This window comes from Trematomus bernacchii, unplaced genomic scaffold (assembly GCF_902827165.1).
Source record: "Trematomus bernacchii unplaced genomic scaffold, fTreBer1.1, whole genome shotgun sequence".
NCBI classification, from domain to species: Eukaryota; Metazoa; Chordata; class Actinopteri; order Perciformes; family Nototheniidae; genus Trematomus; species Trematomus bernacchii.
This window is the reverse complement of record NW_022987839.1, coordinates 4,088,772-4,111,529: the sequence shown is the minus strand read 5'-3', so window position 1 is coordinate 4,111,529 and position 22,758 is coordinate 4,088,772. Positions and strand designations below refer to the sequence as shown.

The following is a 22,758-nucleotide window of genomic DNA, read 5'->3' as shown; positions in this document are numbered from 1 at the left end:
ATGACGTTATGACCTTGTGTAGAATGAGAACATTTGACACGGAGGACGAAGAACAACAAAACCACAGCCAGGTACTTAGTCCTTCCCTCTTTAGTTTGTACACTCTGTTGACATTGTGGGCATATTAATATGGAAAAGACACCATAGATGCCAAAAATGCAAAACAGAGGTGTAAAGTTGAAATAAGAAATGAGGGAATCTGAAAGTGATTACTGCACTTTTCTTTTATGTTTTCCCCCTCTTCTCCTTATGTACCTCTCATCCCTTTACTCTCTGCTTTCTCCCCTGCGTCACATTAACAGCCACCTAACAGCTTTCAATTTAAAAGGTTGTCTTTTCATAAAAAAAATACTCATATCAACAGAGGAAACATATCCCTCATAGCTTTCTTCCAAATTGTATTGGCGCCATTATCACACGGAGTAGGTGTATCTTGCATTAGTGTATATGTGTTGGAGCATTGGGAATCAGTTGTTAGAGAATATACAGCTTCATGACATAATCCTTATTTCTTTGTATGATAATCATCATCTTATTTTCTTGGTATTCATTTGTGTTCTAGCCTCACCAGTGGAAGAAAGGACTGTTGTCAAAAGTGTGTTTGATATGCAGTATTTTTCTGTGTATGCATCAGATAGAGTGGGTTCTGATTAATCAACCCAGCAAAAAAAAGAGAGTACATGTGTGTGTGGCCAAAAGACTACTCAGCCAGGCCACAAATAGCCAAAACTCTGTGTCAACTAGGCCAAACCAGGCTAAAAACCAGGCCAGAGCCACAGCTAACGTCTCTTTTCCACGCTGTGCTGTGCCGCGCTTTCCAAGAACAACTCAAGCGTTCATTTTTACCTTGTGGAGTTTTCATTCAGTGCCAAAAGCAGAAAATGAACTGAGCAGGCAAACAAATGCAGCAGCCATTTGTGTTTATGTGTGCTTATGGGTGTGTGTATGTGTGTGTGCGTGTGTATGTGTGTGTGTGTGGGCTAGCTGTTTGGATCTCCATTAATGCACATGTACTGTCACCATCTGTGACCATGTGTGTGTGTTGATGTGTGTGTTGGCAGCCTGTAACACCAGTGTGTATTCATATCATTAGACAGGTCTACTGGTCTGTAGAAATTAGGGTTTGACTGACTGGTCTTGGTAAATATCAGATATTATCAGCTCATAGCCTGACTTTTTATGAAAATGTTTGATTAATTTGAGCAACCACTACAATATCTTCTGTGTCAATTTGAGATGACATATAGGAGGGACAAAAAATGTCTCTTTCAACCGATGGTGGTCGAACAAAATGACTCTTTCTTCCAAATGTAGATTGGCCGATATCACCAAGATGTCAGACTGTAAAACAAAGTGAAACGTAATGCCAATTCAGTCTCAAAGGCTATTAAACAGCAAAAACTGAAACTTTTCAATCCGTGCTGATTCATTATAGTTTTAAAACTTGGTTTGGGATTTTATTATTAGTCTTGATATGTGGAAACAGACACAAAACACTCGCTGCCTGATTGTGTCTTAACGGTGACAACCTGTCCTTCCCTGATTGGTCACGACCTTAGCATGTGACCCTTTTCTGGGAGAAATCAAACAAATCAGCCTTGACTACTAGAAGTTAATTCAGCATAGTAACACATTAGGTTTGCTCACCTTGTTTTCTATAAGCAGCTGTAATGGAGAGAAGCTCTTCCTATTGTAATGCTACTGTTGCCTCAATGCAAGCCAAAATGTAGCTACAGTATTTGCTAAATTCCCTCGTTGAGCGGCATGGACCTGTTTCATGTTTACACCAACTCGTGCCTGCCAAGTTTACGTGAACAGTCATGAGTTTTCAGTATTAACTGCAATTATTTCTGAAACGGTGCTACAACGATCTCATGTGCACGGATACCTTAAGTAAAAACATAGTGTGGCTGTAGACCTGTCTCAAGTGGTATACAGATTATGTTTTAAACCCACCATGACTTGTTTTATCAAAATGCAAATCAATTGGGACTAAAATCTGAAGGATTATAACTTCAAATGGCCTTAATGAGCTGTAAAACTTAACAGAATTGTATCTCCAATGTATTGTCACATTGCACTTTAGAGGCATATCCACCTTGTTGAGGAGATTCAGTTGCTTTTCAAATCCAAATGATACACTTTGAAGGAGTTGAATATAATATAAAAGGAAACCATACCGTATCAGTCAAACCCTAGTTGGAACCAGGCCAGCTGGTAGGACAGAGTGAAGGAGACATTGCGTGGCCTTAGGACACGAGGAAGGAGAAACAGCTGCACCAGTGGACAGGATTAATTGATGTTCTGAAGACGACCATCAGAACAGTGAGGAGGACGCCATGTTGCACTTCAAAAATGTTTAAAGTGGAGGTGTGCATGTGGGTGAGAGAGGCACCGTGTGGGTGTTCTTATAAGCATTTATTCATACTCCAACTCTTTATTTTAACCCTATATATTGCTCACATGTGTATTATGTTCATGTTGGGTTTGAGTACTCGTTTATCCCTTTTATTTGAGAAAAAAAAACTGTACAAAAACATACCAGATATTGCTGAAATGTTGTTTTATTTTCATGTTTCTTTTTTCAAATTGTATGTAATTATTTTTCCACAGTATTACAGAAAATAAAAGACGACACGGCTTTTCATAAGAACAGCAGCAAAAGGCGTGGATTTATTATTCTGGAACCTACTTTGCAGAGAGTTTGTTTTATATATTTTTAGGAATGAGGCTCCAGGAAGTGGCTTAACAAATGTTTCAGCACATTGAGTGAAGCTCGTACCTCGCATCCATCCTGCTGTGTATTCAGGTCAAACTGTGAATGGCTGAGCCCACACTGTTGTTGTGTCTCTGGGAAGTAGGTGACTGTGTCTATGTATAGCACTCAGGCAGGAGGGCATGTGTTTACCCAAGTCTCTCCTCTTATTTAAAGGGGACCTATCATGCAAAATGCACTTTTGTACGTCTTTTATACATGAATATGTGTCCCCGGTGTTCCAGGGAACTCACCAAGTGTCAGAAAACACAACCCTCTCTATTTTCCTCCATACCCAAATCTCTAAAAAAGGGGCTGCAACGGATCTGATAAAAACTGATCCAGATTTGAACACTGTCCTGACGTCAGGACGGTGGCGCTACGGCTATTGGGCCAACTCCACCAATCAGGAGGAGACAGCCACGGCCATTGCCGTTCGAAAGCGCTGGAGACGCTGTAGTACATATGTCAGGCCTGTAGATGGTGCTGTTCTCACAGAATCTGCCCTTGCAAAAACAGAGCTAAAAAATGTCAAATTGAGCAAAATGAGGCATGGCTAAAATGCATGATCTGTTTGGTATTTTGAAAAAAAAAAGTATAAATATGCCTTATATAGGTATGGTCCTACACTATATTATTATAATATAGCATGATAGGTCCACTTTAAATCTAATTTCCGCCCTTCTCCTTGTCACCTCTCCTTCTTCCTCCCTTCTTCCTCATGTCTTAACAGTTGGATGTTTCTCCACTTCTACTTCGGTCTCTTGCGTCATCTTGTCACTCCTTTCTACATAAAATATAGTCCTTATGTCCTCAGAACATCTTTTCTTTCCCCTCGTCCTTTTGTTCTGCTCTCCTTCAGTTTGTCTTTGCTCTCTCCTTAAATCATCCCGTCCTCCTCTCGTCTCCTTAACCTTTTCCTTTCTTCCTCTCTTGATTTACATGCTGTCTCTCCTCTCTTCTCGTTTCACTCCTCTGCCTTTTCTCATTCCTTGCCCTGTCTGTCCTCCCCTCTCTTCTCACTCCTTCTCCTCAGTCCTCCAATAAGATCCCATCTCCTCTTCTCTCCTCTCATTTATTTACGTCAGTCGTGCATCATCTTCTCAGTCTATCCTTCACATCTCCTTCCCCCCCTTCCTTCTTCTCCACCTCACGTTTCCTCTTATGCATCAATTGTTCGCAATGTCTCCCCCCGTTTTCCCCCTAAGTTCATCTCCTCTACTCCTTTCCTTTCTGTCATTCCTCATCTCCAACTCTCCTTTCCCTGTTCTTCTCTCCTCTCAATTATCTCCTTCAGTCATGCATCATCTTCTCTGTGTTTCCTTTACACCTCCCACCTGTTATCCTTTCACAATGTCTCCTGTCTTCCCTTGTTGTATTCCTTCTCCAGTCTGCTCTCTCCCTGCCTCAGATTGGCATGTCTTATCTCCTCTGTTTTTCTCTTCTTCAATCTCTTCATCTTCTCCTTCCTTTGTACATGACCTTCTCCCACCTCTGTCCTCCTGTCAGTTCCTTTCCTTTTCCTCAGTCCTCCGTATACATCTCAAACCTTCTGCCTTTGCCTCTTGTCTTCTTTTCACGCTTGTCCTCTCAACAGTTGTCCGTCTCTCTCCTGTTGTCAAGGTTGAGCGAAGCAGGCAGGACCCAAATGCAGATTTCACAGAAAAACACCTTTACAAGAAAAATACAAAGCTCTTCCCAGTGAACACAGTCAACGGCAAAACAAGGATCTAACAAAGACAGACAGAAAAACCAGAACTTAAATACACACAGGACTAATCAAAGAAACAAGAGACAGGTGAGGAGGGAGGAGAAAACACAGGGGCACCAGATGAACACAATCAGGAAATCAGGTAGGAGGGAACACAGACAGATCGTGACACCTGTATGTCCTTGGTCTTTCTTTCACCTTCTCCATCACCTCTTCTTTCCACGTCTCCTTTCTTTAGATGTTCTCTTATCTCCTTATTTGACCTTTTCTCTGATCTCCTCTTCACCTCATGTCATTAGCTCTCCTCTCACCTCTGTCTTCTCCTCTTTTGTCCTCCTCTCAGTCATCCTCCTTGTATTACTGCATGTTGTCAGTCTTCACATCACTTCCCTTCTTTCCTCTCTCTTCCTTTCTCCTTAGTCATCCCCCTTCTGTCTTCTTTCCAGATTTGCAGTAGCTCCTTATTCTCACCCAACCTTCTCCTCATCCCCCACTTTTCTCTCATTGTCCATTATTATGTCCTCCTTCTTTCCATTAGTCTCATTTCCTGCTATTTTCTACCCTTTCCTTCCTCAGTTTCACCTCTTACTGTACATATTTTTCAAATGCACCCTTTTTCTTTGTCATTTCTCCTCTCTGCAACCATTTCCTTACCAATTTCTGTCTCATTTCAACACCTCATTCCTCCTGTTACCATTCCTCTCCTCAGTCCACCTCTCAATGAGGGTGGAATAAAGCTAGAAAGAATCCCAGATATGGCACAAAAAGGGAGAGACAAGGACAGAAGACAGACAGAAAGCATTAGAGCCATTTCTCGTCTTTACTTAGTGCATAATTCTGATGATCCTCTCCTCTCTCCTCCTGCTCTCATTGAGGAATAATGTCTGGAATAACCTTCAGCTCTGCACTCCCGACTCCAGAGGACCCCCCCCCTCCTTTTCCACCACCACCTTCCATTTTATCCCCTTGTTCACATTTGAAGCAGTCGTTGTATGGATTATGGCCCCTCTCATGCTTGGCACTGCACTCAGAGCCCGAGATATATTATCATATTAGTGGAGAATGATGTAATGCATTTCAAGACATTTGTCCTTCGCACACCCTCTGTCCCTCCGCAGATGATGTCACTGGCTCTGTGTCTCCGAGGCAGAGAAGTTGTCAAGTGTTTTTTTTTTTTCCTTTGATGCTTTCGCCATCTTGTGGTGGGAGTGTGGTATTGAGCTTTAAATGGAAAGAAAGGGAGAAGAGTACATTAGGATATAACAAGGGGTTTAATTGGGCCGGATAACAACACTGTCAGGTAATCAGTCACGCACATCTTCAACAATGCAGATGTTATCATGAAAAAAGCCAAACTATAGTATGTCAAAAATATCATGAAATTAAAGCATAGTGTAGTATGTTTAAAGATATGATTTGAAAATAGTAGATAAGTCATAGTATATAGAGTATTCTGAAAATGCCATGAAAAAGTTACATCATGGCATGTCGAAAATGTTAATTTATAAATGACAGTCTGTTGAACATTTCATGAAAAAAGTCATAGTTTAGTATATCAATGATATTTTCAAAAAAAGTAATTTCAAAGTATGTCGAAATATGATATAAGTCATAATATAGTTTGTCGTAGATTTTAGGAAAAAAGGAAATAAAATCCTACCATATTATACTGAAAACGCTTTGTATAGTATGTTGAACAATATCATGAAAATAAATCATAGTATAGTATGTCAAATTGTTAAGAATAATGTCATAGTAAAGTATGTTGAACAATATCATGAAAATAAGAAATATGCTGACAGAAAAGTCATAGTTTAGTCTGTTGAATATTTAATGAAAAAAGTCTTAGTGTATGTCGAAATACTCATAAAGAATACGTCAAAATTATCACAAACACACACACATCCCCCTTCTTCAAACATGGACCCTGTCTCTGTTACCATGTGGTGCAGATGTCTTCTTTATGCTGGGTAATCAATCATATTTGATGATCATTCATGTTGAACACGTGTTTGTTTATTGAATACACTGTTTACATGTACAACACAATCTATCCTGTACAAGTACACCAAGTTGGTACATTTAACTTTGAAATGCGACCCACTTTAAAATAACCCAATTTAACCCCTGAATGTAGGCAATTATTTATGACTGAACCAGAGGATTATGTGAGTCATAACAGACGTCCTTGGTGTCACTGTACTGAGGGTCTGTTGGGTCAGGGACAGAAGACAGACGCTTTGGAAATGACTTGATTACTAATTAGAGTCTGACTGATTCTTGGAGGCTGTTACAGGATTGGTGGATCAATTATTGATTGCAGTCATACTGAACCAAAATAGGACTTTCTATCATTAGCTTTTTATTATTTATATTTATGTTGCTATATTTTGACTTTTTGTATGACATTTTCTTTACTGTATTCTCATGTTTTTATTATATTTTACATGTCATAATTATATATATTAAATATTATTCTGTGTTGGTTACTACTTTGGATAGTGTTCCTAGGGGGAACCCCTTCTTTAAGGGGGGGGGGGGGGAGTGTTACGACCCCCTTCACTCCACTAGGGGTCTATGCCTTTGTGTTCTGCTTGCTGGCTCTTGTTTGTGTTTCAGGTGATCAACCTGATGAGCCACACCTGGGCCGTCGACACCAACCCATACTGCCCTCTCACTCTTCTGTTGGACACGGCCGCGTCTTTGTTTCTGCACATTTTCACACACCCATACACGCAATCATTACTGATAACTGACTTCCACATTTATTAGGTTTCTTTGAAGACCTTTGGTTTTGTGGCATTGTAAATAAATATGCTTTTGTTACACTTAACTTGTCTGGTCTCCCATCTTTGTTGCAGCCGATGAGCCAGGCCGTAACACCGACACAGTAAATATATTGACATTGCTTTAATTTTCGCATTAAGTAACATTTACATTACATATTTCTTAAAACCTTTATCAGACTAACCCAACAAAAGAAATCAGCTGTTTAATGTGGTATAAATTGTGTTTATTTGATTCAAATTGTGTACAGCTAATCCTATTTCTTTAACCATAAGTTATCTGTTGTATTTTATATTAAAAAACATTTGGAAGTAGTTTATATCATGCTTCTGGTTACAGCATGAAAATGTGAGGGTGTATTTTATATAATTTTATCTTGTGTGTCGCAACATTTGACAATGTTTGCAGTGTGAAGAGATGTATTTGTTGAGAATCCCAGCATGAATCTCTTTTCTGTCAGTAAGAAACCAAATCTGTTGAAAAAACAATGACAGATTTGTCTCTGATGCATCGTCTGCATTTTAATGACATACAACTAGACATAATCTTTCCCAATCCGCTATCCACAGCCACCAAAACCCAAGGAGCTGAAAAACAAATCTTTCTTGGTTTCTCTCCAGGTAGTAATGCCAGCATGGCGTCCTCCAACAGAACGCCCAATGTTTGCATTCATTGTACCAATTGGCTGTGTGTCTATATCTGCTGTTCTTCCTTAACAGACGCTTTATAAAGGAGTGCTTTCAAAGATAAGGAAACACTGCATGCTTGTGTTGAAGGACAAGTGTTTTAGCTGGACTCCTGCTCCGCCTCAAACTTCACAGACATGCCGGTTGGATAAAGCCTCATTAGATGCATCTTCACATCTATGATCCTTTGTGAAAGAAGAGGCTTCAGCAGCATTAACACAGAGGAAGAATGATCAGCCGACAGTTGTTACTGATCGGCCTGGGTTCTTAACACCATGATTTAAATAATCCATCTTCTAATAGAAGAGGGATGCCTCTGATTATACTGCGAGTGCATTTGAATTTGTAATTGTTGATAAACAAGTGCATAATGTCCACAAGAGAAATAATTGCTCAGTATTACATTGGAATGTTTTATTATAACCAATATAACTCTTTTTGCATAATCACAGGTCTGCGTACAGAATGGAGAAGTGCTCACCACTCTGCTTGAACTCAAGATGATAAAATGTCCCTTTAAGGTCAATAATCTCATTGATACCATATTTGGAGGTGTTTTAACATGGTTTCTCGTAAGAGGGGTGGATGGAATGTTAAAACACTGACCAAATAAGGTACTGTCTGCATCTGGTCTCCAACGGTTCTGTTTTTTGTTGCAATCAACCACAAAAAGAACATTCATTCTGCCTTTTCAGACTCTTGCTGTGAGCAATTCATTTATTTAAAGGAATCTATTTTCATTGTATGTGGGGTTTCCCTTATATAGGTTTGTGTGCATGTAAATGGTCTTCGAAGCCTAAAATCCCAAAGTTCCTCTCTCCTGCACACTGCTCCCCGGCTGGAAATGCCTCCATTGGACTTCCTTGTTTACTTTAAGAATACAATGACATCAGTTTGTAACGTTTGGGCTTCTGCTGTCTAGCTCTCCCACACATTTTACATGATTGGCTAAGGAGCGGGACATCTCTAAGCGGTTGACCAATCACAACAGATCCGGCCAGCTAACCAATCAGAGCAGACTGGGCTCTGGTTTCAGACAGAGGGTGAAAAGAGGTGCTGCAGCACAGGCAGCATGAGAAAAATAAAGAGCTTTTTGAACATTAGAGCAAGGAGACATGTCACAGGAGAGACACTAAATACAAATATGAACCTGAAAATAAGTAAAATAAGGCCCTTTAATATTCAAAGAAAATCTCTTGACTTGAAACTATTCCTCTAAGACTTTTCCATCACAGTCTCTTTATAGTTTTCCATTTGTTTCAGCTCGTAAACATTGTTCTCATTCAAGATGTCCATCAATTCAAAACACGCATTGTCAGTAAAAGAGTAGCACATTACAGTTTCATTTACTAGTTACTTATTCTTTATTTTACAAGAGGAGAATGTGAATATCTATCATTCCTCAGATCCAGTCCCTGGTATCTTAGAACAGTTTCATCCTCAATTAAAGCCCCATCAGTGTGATTAATGAGGCATGTAGGAAGGTCAGTGGTAATTGGACAAAGTTTGAGTTTGACCTTTATTTTGACAGAAGCCCCCAGAAGAGTCGGCCTGAATGCATTGTTCCTACATTTCTGGGATATTTACACCCATCTTCTGGAGGAGATTTAGGGTGGGGTGAAATAAAGTAATTGTGACGGTAGTTTGCATTATGAACATGATGGTACTACAATGCACATAAACAAATTAACAAGGTCAAAAAAGTGGAATGAAATTGCCTGTTTTTCTTATTGTTTTTTGCATGCACTCTGCACCTTTATCCACTTGCAGTAATAATTCAGAGCAAGGTGAGGACACTGATAATGTGATGCTTGATGAGAAAAGAGCAGAAGACTTTTGACACTTTTGACCAAAGTCCTGCATGGTTACAGGATCACATCAAGCACATATTCCGACATATTACCATGTTACTGTAAATTATGAAAAAACAACAGAAAGCCCTGGCCTGTATAAGGAACAGAAGACTGACCTTCCTTTTGTTATGGTTAGTTATTTGTCATTGCAGAATGTGTGCTGTGTGAAGATATCTTTGCACGTTCCTCTTTCTTTGAAACAGATCATTGAGGTGCAAGAGGTGAGAAACACAGAGCTCTGAGAAAGGAAGTGGTTATGGTTGTTTGTGCAGGACACCAGCTAGAAGAGTTAAAGTAAAGCAACACATAAACTAATGTGAGTAATAAACAGTGCAAACTACACCTTTTATTGGTTTTATGTAATGTATTGACACAATTGTAATGTTTTCTTTTCCATCTTTTGCTTCATCTGGTGCAACATACACCAACTGAAATGTAAAGTTCCTTGTCAATCATCCTGTAATTGACTTTCACATTAAAATCTGCTTTCTTGACAAACGTTTGGATTAAAAAAAAGGTCTTTATCAAAAGATCCCAAAACAGAGATAAGAGAGGAACTTTAAAAAAGAGAAGTTAATATTGTCACATGATGCAAAAGGTTATGTGGTTGTTACAGGAAAAGGACCTGGTGGTGTGTGTGTTAGAGCAAAACAGAACACACACTGTAACCTGTGACATTGTGTATTCAGGCAGGGCAACCGGACAGAGACCGTCATGTTCATCTCCGTGATTCTGGGGCTGCTGGTCTGCACTGAGGCACGAGGTAGGATAAAAACACGTCTAATTCAATGTTTTAACATTATCTAATTATAGTCATTGTGTCCTGCTTAAAACAGCAAACAGTTTGACACGTTAAGAGTTTAAAAACCTGGCATCACTGTGGTCCAAGAGGAGTTTCTTCAAGTATGCTGATGTTGAGTATAAAAACTGTAACCTTCCTACTGCCATCAGGAATGTATCTTCCTATCCAAAAAAGAAACCTTTGTTTTAGTGGAAAAATGCAGAAAACTAAATCCTGGTTATCAATTCTGAGCATTAGAAGCCAAACATGTGTATACAAATATTCTTAAAAAACATATTTAAAATAAGTATATTTTATATTTGTATGGTGTTGCATACTGACATCTTCTGAGCTTTTTAAAAACATAACATTAACTTGAAATGTTTTCTTTCTCCTATTCTACAAACCATTGAGGAACTATTAGAGAGTTCTTGCACAAAGCTACTTTAGTATCTGGAGGAAAGGATCAAAGTTGGTGAACAACAGTGTGGATGATGGTAGGGGGGGGGGGAAGTATAGGAACAATGCATCATTAGGTTTAGTTTCACCAGAATTGTTACTGACATTTCTGTGTGAGGAGGAGTCGTAGTTGTATTAATGGTAATGGAAAATTGTAAGTCATTTGTTTTACATGTCTGTTCCCTTTCAGCAAAAGTTACTTATCATACTAATTAGCAGGAGAGACACAAAAGCTTGAAATACATGTATTTTGCACTATGGTGGTCACTGGGTTATTATGAATTCATAATAGGATGATGATGTTTAGATGATGATCAGAATGTCAGACATAAAGTACAGAAATTGAGTAACATTCAGAATTGAAAACCATATTATGTGTGATATTTACTGAATGATGTGTCTACTGTTTTACAGAGATCAGTGCTGGGACTGTGTTTGTGCTGAAGGGAGAGGATTTGCTTCTGAATGTCACCAAAGCTGTTGTTCTTCGGGATTTAGAATATTTTTCTTGGAGATTTAATAAAAATAACGTTTTAGTAACATTTACTTCTGATAAAAAAAAAGTGTTTAATGATTATACCGGGAGAATTGAATTTACTGTGAACAGTTACTCTTTGAAATTGAAGAATCTCCAAGAGGCAGACAGTGGAGTTTATACTGCTGAAGTGACAAAAGGTTCAACAGAAGTACTAACAGAATACAACGTCAAAGTTCAAGGTAGGTTTGTTAACCTCTCAAACACTGATAGAGTTTCTGTGGTCTTGTTTCTAAAACTCTTCACCTGCTTCTTCCCTCCTCAGATCGAGCGTCTCTCCCTCTCCTCACAGTGAGCTCTGTCTCTGATAGCTCTTCCTCCTGTAGCTTCACTGTGACCTGCAGCTCACAGGACTCTCACATCAACAGCACTTTCACATGTGACACCAGAACCTGCAGTCAGGAGGGAGGAGAGCGGTCAGAGGGGATCCCTGATACTTTTCTCCAGGTCCACCAATCAAGTGGATCGATCATCTGTAACCATAGCAACCATGTCAGCTGGACCAACAACACCAAAACAATCAAAGATGTCTGCCACCAGCTTGTTGGTAAGAGAAACTACTTCCTGATAATAACACATAGTTTGGAATTTAAAGTTTAACAAAACTTATTTGTGAATTAATAATCCGCTCTGTTTGGCTGCAAGTGTTAAATGTGAACTTAAAACTACAAAAATTGAATATGAAGAAACTTTAAATAAAACAATTACATCAGTACATCATGCTTTACGCATATAGTGTGCTGTTTGTCTATACAGAACCTTTATATAAACCTTTTCACTTGAATATTTGCATAAGTAAAAAAATACCTGAATATTTGAAGAACAGAATAAACATGAAATCAACATTAAACCGCCAACATGCCGTTTTACATTGCATGATGCATATGGAAAGTCTGTAAAACTCAACTGCACTTTGCAGTGCAAGTATTTCACAAGTATTTCACAATGTAGGACTCAAAGTACTTGCAAATTGTAAAGTACTCAAACTGCTATCCAAATAAAGTAGTAATCACTAATTTTCTGCTTCCACTCATGTTGATATGAAAGTCTCTGTTTGTTGTGTTTCAGATCCAGAGGGGTTATCTGTGTGCCTGGTGAAGACGTGTGTGTTCTCTGTGGGTCTGATCATCATGGTGTCTGCTGTCATCACGGTTCATCTCATGGAGAAGCTCAACAAGAACAAATAAACTCATAGCTCTGGTTCCCAACCGGGGTTAGGGGGACCCCTAGGGGTAGTTGGGGGGATTGCAGGGGTACGTAGAAAGATTAGGGATTGCAAATTATTTACACAAAAAAAAAACATTTTCAAATCAATTTTCATAATGCTGGTGTCCCGCCTCCAGACTTGTTGCAGTTTATGAAAGACAGGTGAGCTCAAGTGTCTAATTAAGAGCTCTAGTCTTTGCAAAATATTTTGAAACTGCTAGAAGTGAGTCTTCATTTTATTACGTTCACTCACAATATGTGTAAATGTCAAGTTTAAATGCATTTATATTAAGGGTGAGTTATAGAGTTACAAAAAGAAAATGTAGGTGAATCATCCCAGCTGAGTGACGGGGTACCTACTAAATATAATAATAGTATAGAATGGCGACCAGCTCAAAGTCGGGAACCACTGCTACATGCAATCTTACATAAACAGTATCTCACACTCTTTTATAGAAAAACTTAGGAAAGTGGGTTTTTTGACAATTGAGTCCCTGTTTTATTTCTGTTGTGCATGCAGAAGGCCTTAGGGGTATGCATTTTGGCTAGTACATCTTGATGTAATTATTGATGCTTTGCAAGGAAAACACAGAAGGCAGCTTTCAAGAAAATGCTGAATATTCGTGTTAATCCAATGATTATATCAAGTAATCTGTTTGTAGGTCAAATCATTTTGTTGCCTTCAGATTACCGAGATTTCAAAAAACACAAATAACATTTTTATTTGTATGATCAAGATTTAAAAAAAATATTTAGTTTTTCTTTGTACAGTATGTTTTATGCTTGTTTACATTTTTGAATGAAAGCATACATGCACCATTTAATAAAGCTGTTTTATTCTTATATCTTTCGTTATCTATATGTGTTAATGCAAATGGAAAAATTACTCACACATATGTTTTTGATTTTTTGTGACAATGTGTTCCATTACATTTACTAATTACCTAACCATCAGTAACCTACTGTAAGTATCTGATATTCATATAACCTAAACTAATGACTTTCCATTACTTTGGGGACAAATCAATATCAATGCAATGCAAATAAATACAATAATTGATTGTATTGTATTCAGTACTGAATACAACTAAGTGTTAAATGTAACCTTAGAAGCAAAGAAAATAAATATATATTTTTCATCAAAAATGTGTCCTGTGCTAAGAGATAATTTTATTAAAATCTGCTCCTTTTACAAAAAACAGAATATGCTTTTTTCAATAAATAGCATCTCGTAAAAATGCAATTAAAGAGTCAAACTATAGCATATCTACAACATGTCCTTATAGAATAGAATAGAATGCCATAATAAGTCATAATAAGTCAAGCATAAAAAAAAACAACATCTCATCATAATAGGCCATTGCATCACCAAACAGTATGTCATTTAAAAGTATGTTTGGCCATAATACAAGTGTCACAGTATGATATGCTATAAAGACAAATATGTAAGGAGTCACAGTAAAGTATATCACAAAGAAATGTCACAACAGGTCATAAGAGTCCTTGTACTGTACTGTATATGTAATATACAATATATATATGTAATATGGTCATTCAAGTTTTATAGCATGGCAAAAAAGTAATTACAAAAGTAAAGGTTTGGTATCCAATACAAATGTCATAGTACAGTATAAAAAGTCAAGCCAAATATGACAAAAGTCGTACGATGTTTTATAGGACGGTAGGACATTACAATCTAATTAAAACTAGTAAAAGTATAGTCTGCCATAATATGTCATTGTAAAGTGTGTCATTAAGAAGTCCTGTTATTATCATAACAAAAAGTCCTGTTATTATCATAACAAAAAGTCCTGTTATTATCATCTGCCATAAAATGTCCTGGTGTTGTGGGCCATAAAAAGTACAATGGTATAAAATCATAAAATAAGTCACAGTTAAATATGTCGTAAAGAATGTCACTGAAAAGTCATAGTAGAGTATTTTATGAGAAAACAACAACAAAAAGCCCTGGCCTGTATAAGGAACACAAGACTGGCCTTCCTTATTTTATGGTTAGTTATTTGTTTTGCCAGTGCAGAATATGTGCTGTGTGAAGATATCTCTGACATGTTACCGCAGGTATCTTTAGTTTGGTATGCAGTCATGGGAAAATGCAAAAGGTGTGAGACACAGAGCTCTGAGAAAGGAAGTGGTTATGATTGTTTATGCAGCACACCAGCTAGAAGAGTTAAAGTAAAGCAACACATAAACTAATGTGAGTAATAAACAGTGCAAACTACACCTTTTATTGGTTTTATGTAATGTATTGACACAATTGTAATGTTTTCTTTTCCATCTTTTGCTTCATCTGGTGCAACATACACCAACTGAAATGTAAAGTGCCTTGTTAATCATCCTGTAATTGACTTTCACATTAAAATCTGCTTTCTTGACAAACATTTGAATTAAAAAAAGGTCTTTATCAAAAGATCCCAAAACAGAGTTAAGACAGGAACTTTAAAAAAGAGAAGTTCATATTGTCACATGATGCAAAAGGTTATGTGGTTGTTACAGGAAGAAGACTTGGTGATGTGTGTGTTAGAGCAAAAGAGAACACACACTGTAACCTGCTGTGACATTGTGTATTCAGGCAGGGCAACCGGACAGAGACTGAAAAAGAAGTTTAGAGAAGAAAATATTGGCAGACATCTTTATTTAAACCAAGTATAATGGTGTTGCAAACTGACATCTTCTGAGCTTTTTTAAAACATAACGTTAACTTGAAATGTTTCCTTTTTCCTATTCTACAAACCAATGAGGAACTATTAGAGAGTTCTTGCACAAAGCTACTTTAGTATCTGGAGGAAAGGATCAAAGTTGGTGAATGATGTGGATGATGGTGGGGGGGGGGGGGAGTATAGGAACAATGCATCATTAGGTTTAGTTTCACCAGAATTGTTACTGACATTTCTGTGTGAGGAGGAGTCGTATTAATGGTAATGGAAAATTGTAAGTCATTTGTATTTCATGTCTGTTCACTTTCAGCAAAAGTTACTTATCATACTAATTAGCAGGAGAGAAACAAAAGCTGAACATACATGAATTTTGCACTATGATGGTCACTGGGTTATTATGAATTCTGTATCTGTTTACTGTTTTACAGGGATCAGTGCTGGGACTCCTGTGTTTGTGCTGAAGGGAGAGGATTTGCTTCTGAATGTCACCAAAGCTGTTGTTCTTGGGGAAACCGATTCTTTTACCTGGGAATTTAACACAAACAGAATAGTGAGATTCATTTCTAATAAAAAAGGAGTCTCTGCTAATTACACTGAAAGGCTTGAGTTTGAGAACAATTTCTCTGTGATCTTGAAGAATCTCCAAGAGGCAGACAATGGAGTTTACTCTGCTGTAGTGTCAAAGCTGTTAACAGAAGAAGTAGCAGAATACAAGATTAAAGTTCAAGGTAGGTTTGTTAACCTCTCAAACACTGATAGAGTTTCTACATGAATATTTGTATAAGTACAAAAATATCTGCATATTTGAAGAACAGAATAAACATGAATTCAACATTAAACCCCCACCATGCTGTTTGACATGCAAGTATTTCACAATGTAGGACTCAAAGTAATTGCAAACTGTAATGTACTCAAACTGTTAAAGTAGTAATACCTGATTTGCTGCTTCCACTCAGTTGTGCGTCTCAGTCTGGATCTCTGTGTCGGTTTTGATATGAAACTCTCTGTTTGTTGTGTTTCAGATCCAGAGGGGTTATCTGTGTGCCTGGTGAAGACGTGTGTGTTCTCTGTGGGTCTGATCATCATGGTGTCTGCTGTCATCACGGTTCATCTCATGGAGAAGCTCAACAAGAACAAATAAACTCATAGTTCTGGTTCCCAACCGGGGCTTAGGGGGACCCCTCGGGGTAGTTGGGGGGATCGCAGGTGGTCCGTAGGAAGATTAGAGTTTGCAAAACATTTTAAAATGTTCATAAGCCATTGTGACACCATTTTCAAAAAAACACAAAGAACATCTTTATTTGATCAAGATGTTAAAAAATATGTAGTTGCTCTTTGTACAGTATGTTTTATGCTTGTTAACATTTTGAATGAAAGCATACTGTACATACATGCGCCATTTAATAAAGCTGTTCTATTCCTATATTTTTCATTATCTATAATGTGTTAATGCAAATGAACAAATTACTCGTCTTATATGTTTGTGATTTTTTGGATTCTACTAAAGATCATGTGGCAATTCTTTGTTTCACTCTGCTGTGACAAAGTATCCCATTACATTTACTAATTACCTAATCATCAGTAAACTACTGTAAGTATCTGATATTCATAAAACGTAAACTAATTACTTTCCATTACTTTTGGGACAAATCAATATCAAAGCAATGCAAATAAATACAACAAGGCTTTAACCTAGGTGTAAAATATAAAACAACAGAACAATGTAACCTTAGAACAACTCATTGAATATTCAGGCAAAATATTCTCTAAAGAATTCAAATAAAAGGCTCGAAAAATATAGTTTACAAATACTTTTTAATTTAATACATGAAATACTCTCACATAACATTATATGACATACTCACATTACACATTAGGCAAGGCAAGGCAAGTTTATTTATATAGCATCTTTCAACACAAGGCAATTCAAAGTGCTTTACAAAAATGAAAGACATTAAGAAAATGGCATTTCAAAACAGTAATTAAAAAGCAAAGATAATAAAATAAACATTAAAATAAAAAATAAATGAATAATAGTTACAGTGCAGTTTAAGATGTGAATAGTTCAATTAAAAGCAGCGGCAAAAAGAAAAGTCTTCAGCCTGGATTTAAAAGTAGTCAGAGTTGCAGTGGACCGGCAGGTTTACATTACATCACATTTATCTGACACTTATTGAAAGTGATTTTATTGAAACTAAAACAATGAAGAATCCTGCAGCTACATTGACTTAGCAAAATCAATGTTGGTGTTGGTTTTTAAAAGAAGAGGAGTGAAAGTATCCTAAATAAGCTCGGCTACCAAGTAGTGGACCACAGAAAACCATAATTTACAAATCATTAACCTGCAAATTCTTCTTTAAATTAAATGTTGACTTCTTGGCAAATGATTGCATATTAACAGCTGGAAGGCAAAGCTTTCAATGGCGGTAATGTTGTTTCACTTTTCTCCTTTCAACACTGAATGCTGGAGAATTTTCCATTAAATTAAAGGGTAGGTAAGTTTGAGAAACCGGCTCGAGATACACTTTTTGTTATATTCCATGGAATGCTCTTAACATCCCGATAGCAATGAATATCTTAAGTGCTTTGACCAAAAATCCATAAAAAAATGTCATCTGTGGAAGCCGTAGTACTGTAAAAAGCACGACCAATCATTTGAGCCGGCCCGGCTCAAATGATTGGATGGCCTACCTGCCTGTCAGCCTTCCATCTGTGCACAAACTTATCTCGTGCCCTCATTGGTCATGTGCGCGTTCGTGTGTGTAAGGAGGGGGCAGATTTTTTCCGGCTGTGTATTTTCAAATTTTAGCGCACTCAAGCTGGTTTCTCCAAAATTACCTACCCCACCTTTAATTAATTCGAGGCAACAATGATGTACAGGAAGATTAGCTTTGGTTTCACTCGAGACTCTGTGTTGTGAGACAGTAATGATATATATCTTTTTGTAACATTAAGGGTAGAAACTGTACAAATAATTTGCATACAATCAAATGAATTCCACTACATGTAATCTGTTACTCTCAAAGCCTGTTGTTAAACAGTGAGGAGAAGGAGACAATCCAATGTCCTTCTTGTTGTTAGCTTGATGCTAACTAGGATTAGTGGTTGCTGTTGCTCTTAAAGGTCCTTTTTGGGTCCTTGGCTTGAACAAAAAAAATAGGACGGGGAGATAATGCCTGCTCAGAATTACCCGGCAGATACAGTTAAATTCTGCCGTGATTAAATGCCATATCATGTTCCAAACCACATCAAGGATTATTTCTGAAACAGTATGGAGCTCAAATGCTTTTTCTCTTGTGGGTGGATGTTCACACCAAAAGAGGGTATGAAAATAAAGTCCATGGCTCAGTTGCCATAAATCTTAATCCCAACAAGTGCAGTATGTGGAAAACGACACCTGATCATTTTTCAAGGACCTGGTGTGGTATTTTTCACCTGAGCGTACACACTCTCTAGCGGAGCTGTGTTTCTAGTCTCAGTGGGAGCTGGGGGTCCAGTGTGAGGACCAACCATAGCGTAGGTGGAGGACAGATAAGGAGCTGAAGCTTCATCATCTGTTGGATCCTGAGTCCGGGCTGGAGCTACGAACTGGAACAGAACAAAACATTGATTTACCAAAGTTTGTTTGTATAATATTGTATTTTTATATGTCATATATTCCTCAAATACAATACAATTCCATATTATTGACTCTAAAAGTGATAATGGTGTTTAACAAAAATGTAAGATTCATTTGTATTTTCAGTTAAAAGGCATCACATTTGAGGTGTTATTAATCAAAAGCAGAGTAAGGCCAAATAAAAAAAGCATTTGCACTGCTAACACATACAGTACTTTGCATTTAGAGAAAGACACGGAGAATTACAGGTCTCCTCTTTATACAGTAAATAGCAAATACATATATGCAGATATACTGTGTGTATAGTGATTAGTGTGCATAGTAGGCAATATAACTGTCTGAGGCTCCAGTTATGGATTTAGCTTGTTCCTCATATTCAGTCCAAGTCTGTTTAAATTGTTAAAAATCTAAAAATTCAGTCACATTTTTTTGTGAAAAGTTTAAAAATAAACCTTGTCTCTTACCTGAGCAGTATCATAAACTGTATTTTCGACAATCACTCTTTTTCCTGCAGGTCAGTAAAAAAAAAAAAAAAGTGGATTTGCATTAATTTACATTTCATTTTGAGAGCTTCACGTTTAATGATTATTACCTTCATAAGATTTTCATTACTTGAGCTGCATCTGCATTGAGTCCAAATGTTGGTTGTGTCCTAATTATCTTTTTCAAACAGCTGAACACTTTAAAGCCTCTGTGTATAGAATATTATAAAGAGCATGTTGCTGTATGAGAGGTTTCAGATATGTTTTATGTGATTGCTCAATAGACAATGGGGATGTGTAGGGGGCATATTATGAACTTGAATAAAACACTTAATTCCCACAGGAAACAAAAATGTTAAAATGCACACTTAGACTTACTTGTTCTTCTCGTTCGAAGACACCAAAGTACTACACCAATGATGGCGAGAATGAGAATTGTGAAGAATACTCCCAAAATGATGGGAACAGGGTTTGGTTGGGGAGGAACTGTAAATAAAAACATAAGCCACATTATAATGCTTGGTTAAATTCATAAACTTAGTCAAGTGTGTTACTGCCTCACATCCTGCCAGACTGTTAGATTTAATTATACAACATTTTTTAAATAATTTCATTTGTTGGCTTTAACCCTAATATGCTAAACCAAACAGTTATTCAGTTCAATGTGAAACTACCAACCTTCAACAGGTCACTGAATAAGAAAATGTAAACACCACCTGCTTCTTGTTTAATCAAAGCAACGCTGGTAGATAATAATAGCTTGTTTTGATAGTCAAATGACTGGAGCAGAAACTTCCCCAATTTCACCGACTAATTCCCAGTTTAGTTTTATAAACTCCAAAATACTTAATTAAAACACTTCATTATAGTTGAAAGATAAGGCTCATCATTATATTTTTTTATACAGGTTTAACTGAAACGTGCCATTAAGAAAAACAAGCTTTTAATTTGGTTTTATGCACTTTTCTAGTTTTTTTCGTCCTATCTGAAAAACACTGCTCACAGCAGCGGACACTAAAAGAGGTCATGTTGAGACGAGGACAAACATAGTTAGCAATATTTGCACTGCAAATGTTTTTTTGTAATTGGTTCAATGCATGGATGTATAATAAGAACTGGATACAGCGTCGGAGGCGGGGTCTCGTTATTTCCTATGAGAGCTGCTCATTGGCGCATGAGGACAAAATGGCCCAACTTTTGAGAGAGCGAAACGTCACATATTACCCGTCATGCCTGGCTGCCAGAGCAGAAGAACCCGTATGTGCGCTCACAGAGCATGCGCCCCTTAAGCCCCGCCCCCCGAGCTCCCACTCTCGGCTCAGTAGAATGAATTGAGACAGAAAATAAATCTAGATTCCTCTTTTAGTGCATTTTACAACTTTAAGGACCTAATGATTATAATAAGGGCTATAAAATAGTTCATACTGGGTAGTTTTTTTGTTGTTTTTTAAATGATCCGCTGATTTACAGACGTCTCTTTCCTAATGTTAGTCAATGGGAAAAAGTATTTCTGGGCCCAGTGACGTCACGGACTGATACGGAAATTGTAGTACCGCCGTTTGGACATAACGAATATTTTCCTCAGAGTCCGGCGCTCTTCCTGGGGTTCAATGAGGTACAAATAAACTCTTCCTTTAAAGTGCACCTATCATGCTATTTTTAGGCAATAGCATAGGTTTCAGATGTATACAAATATATTAAAAACATGTCTATGAAGTGTTTTGCTCAAAATACCAAACAGATCACCCATTCTAGCCATGCCTCATATCCCTCTATTTCACTTCCTGTTTCAAAAGTGCTGATTTGGGGTATAAAGCTTTAAAAAAAAAAAGACTTGATAAAAAAAGGAGGGGGCTGAGCTCCTGCGGGACCCGGCAGCTACTGTCTAAACTAAATACTGCCGTGATGAAACGCCATATCATGGATTATCAAGGATTCTTTCTGAAACAGTATGGAGCTCAAAGGCTTTCTCTCTTGCCGGTTATACCACAAGGTGAGTTCCTTTTTATTTCCTGCTTCTTCACACACATGCTCTCCAGTACAGGTTAGCTCTGAGTGTTAGCGATGCTAATGTCAACACCGACCATATTACGTCCAAAACAGTCGGGCATTGTTTCTGATAGCAACGTTTCTGATAGGGCCGTGGGTGTAAAGACAGCCTACATTTCCGATATTACGTCATATCGGACACAAATCTGGATCAGCTCCGTTGTAGCCCCGTTTTTAGAGATTTGGGTACGGAGGAAAAGAGAGAGGGTTTTATTTTCTGACGCTGCGTGAGTTCCCTGACACACCGGGGACACATATTTATGTATAAAAGACATAAAAAAGTGCATTTTGCATGATAGGTCCCCTTTAAATGTTTTTAGAGTCTGAAAAACAGAGTAATACATGGGTTTTGCTATATTTATAACAAACAGTATTTGTCACACTGTGGAATAAAATGTATCTTATTCACAAACATATAAAAGTTTTGGATAAAAAAAAGAAGCTTGTATGCTCTGATGTTCTGACTCTAAACTGTGTATTATTATCAGGAAGTAGTTTTCTCTTTCAGTCTTACCATAAGGTTTGGCGCAGACATCTTTGATTATTCTGGTGTCGTTGGTCCAGCTGACATGGTTGCTATGGTTACAGATGATCGAAAAACTTGATTGGTGGACCTGGAGAAAAGTATCCGGGATCCCCTCTGACCGCTCTCCTCCCTCCTGACTGCAGGTTCTGGTGTCACATGTGAACGTGCTGTTGATGTGAGAGTCCTGTGAGCTGCAGGTCACAGTGAAGTTACATGAGGGAGAGTTTCTGGAGACAGAGCTCACTGTGAGGAGAGGGAGAGACGCTCGATCTGAGGAGGGAAGAAGCAGGTGAAGAGTTTTAGAAACAAGACCACAGAAACTCTATCAGTGTTTGAGAGGAAACCTACCTTGAACTTTGACGTTATATTTAGCTACTTCTTCTATTGACTCCTTTGTCACTTCAGCAGTATAAACTCCGCTGTCTGCCTCTTGGAGATTCTTCAACTTCACAGAGTAATTGTTCACAGGAAACTCAAGCCTCCCAGTGTAATTAGCAGAGACTTTTTTTGTCCTTAGAATTAAATCTCACTATGATACTTTTATTAAATTTCCAGGAAAATAAATCTAAATTCCCAAGAACAACAGCTTTGGTGACATTCAGAAGCAAATCCTCTCCCTTCAGCACAAACACAG

The 22,758-nt window shown here is 37.7% G+C and overlaps 2 protein-coding genes across 7 annotated transcripts in view; one reads left to right on the top strand and one right to left on the bottom strand.

Moving 5' to 3' along the window:
- Positions 1 to 10,089: 10,089 nt before the first annotated feature.
- Positions 10,090 to 13,919, top strand: LOC117500166 (SLAM family member 7-like). The gene is made up of 5 exons (XM_034152913.1): positions 10,090 to 10,108; positions 10,482 to 10,555; positions 11,447 to 11,749; positions 11,833 to 12,114; positions 12,636 to 13,919. Coding segments are annotated over exons 1-5 (780 nt in total). The 5' UTR covers positions 10,090 to 10,106; the 3' UTR covers positions 12,755 to 13,919.
- A 3,325-nt stretch (positions 13,920 to 17,244) lies between these two features.
- LOC117500163 (SLAM family member 9-like) overlaps positions 17,245 to 22,758 on the bottom strand; it is a 57,246-nt gene continuing 51,732 nt past the window's right edge. For 2 of the 6 annotated variants that reach the window (XM_034152899.1, XM_034152900.1), the window contains one exon: positions 17,245 to 19,036. In XM_034152899.1, coding sequence (XP_034008790.1) covers positions 18,857 to 19,036 — 180 coding nt within the window. In that variant the 3' untranslated portion in view covers positions 17,245 to 18,856. Of the gene's footprint in view, positions 19,037 to 19,531; positions 19,576 to 19,927; positions 20,036 to 22,758 lie in introns of all 6 variants that reach the window. The other 4 variants (XM_034152902.1, XM_034152907.1, XM_034152901.1 and 1 more) reach the window with 4 other exon arrangements.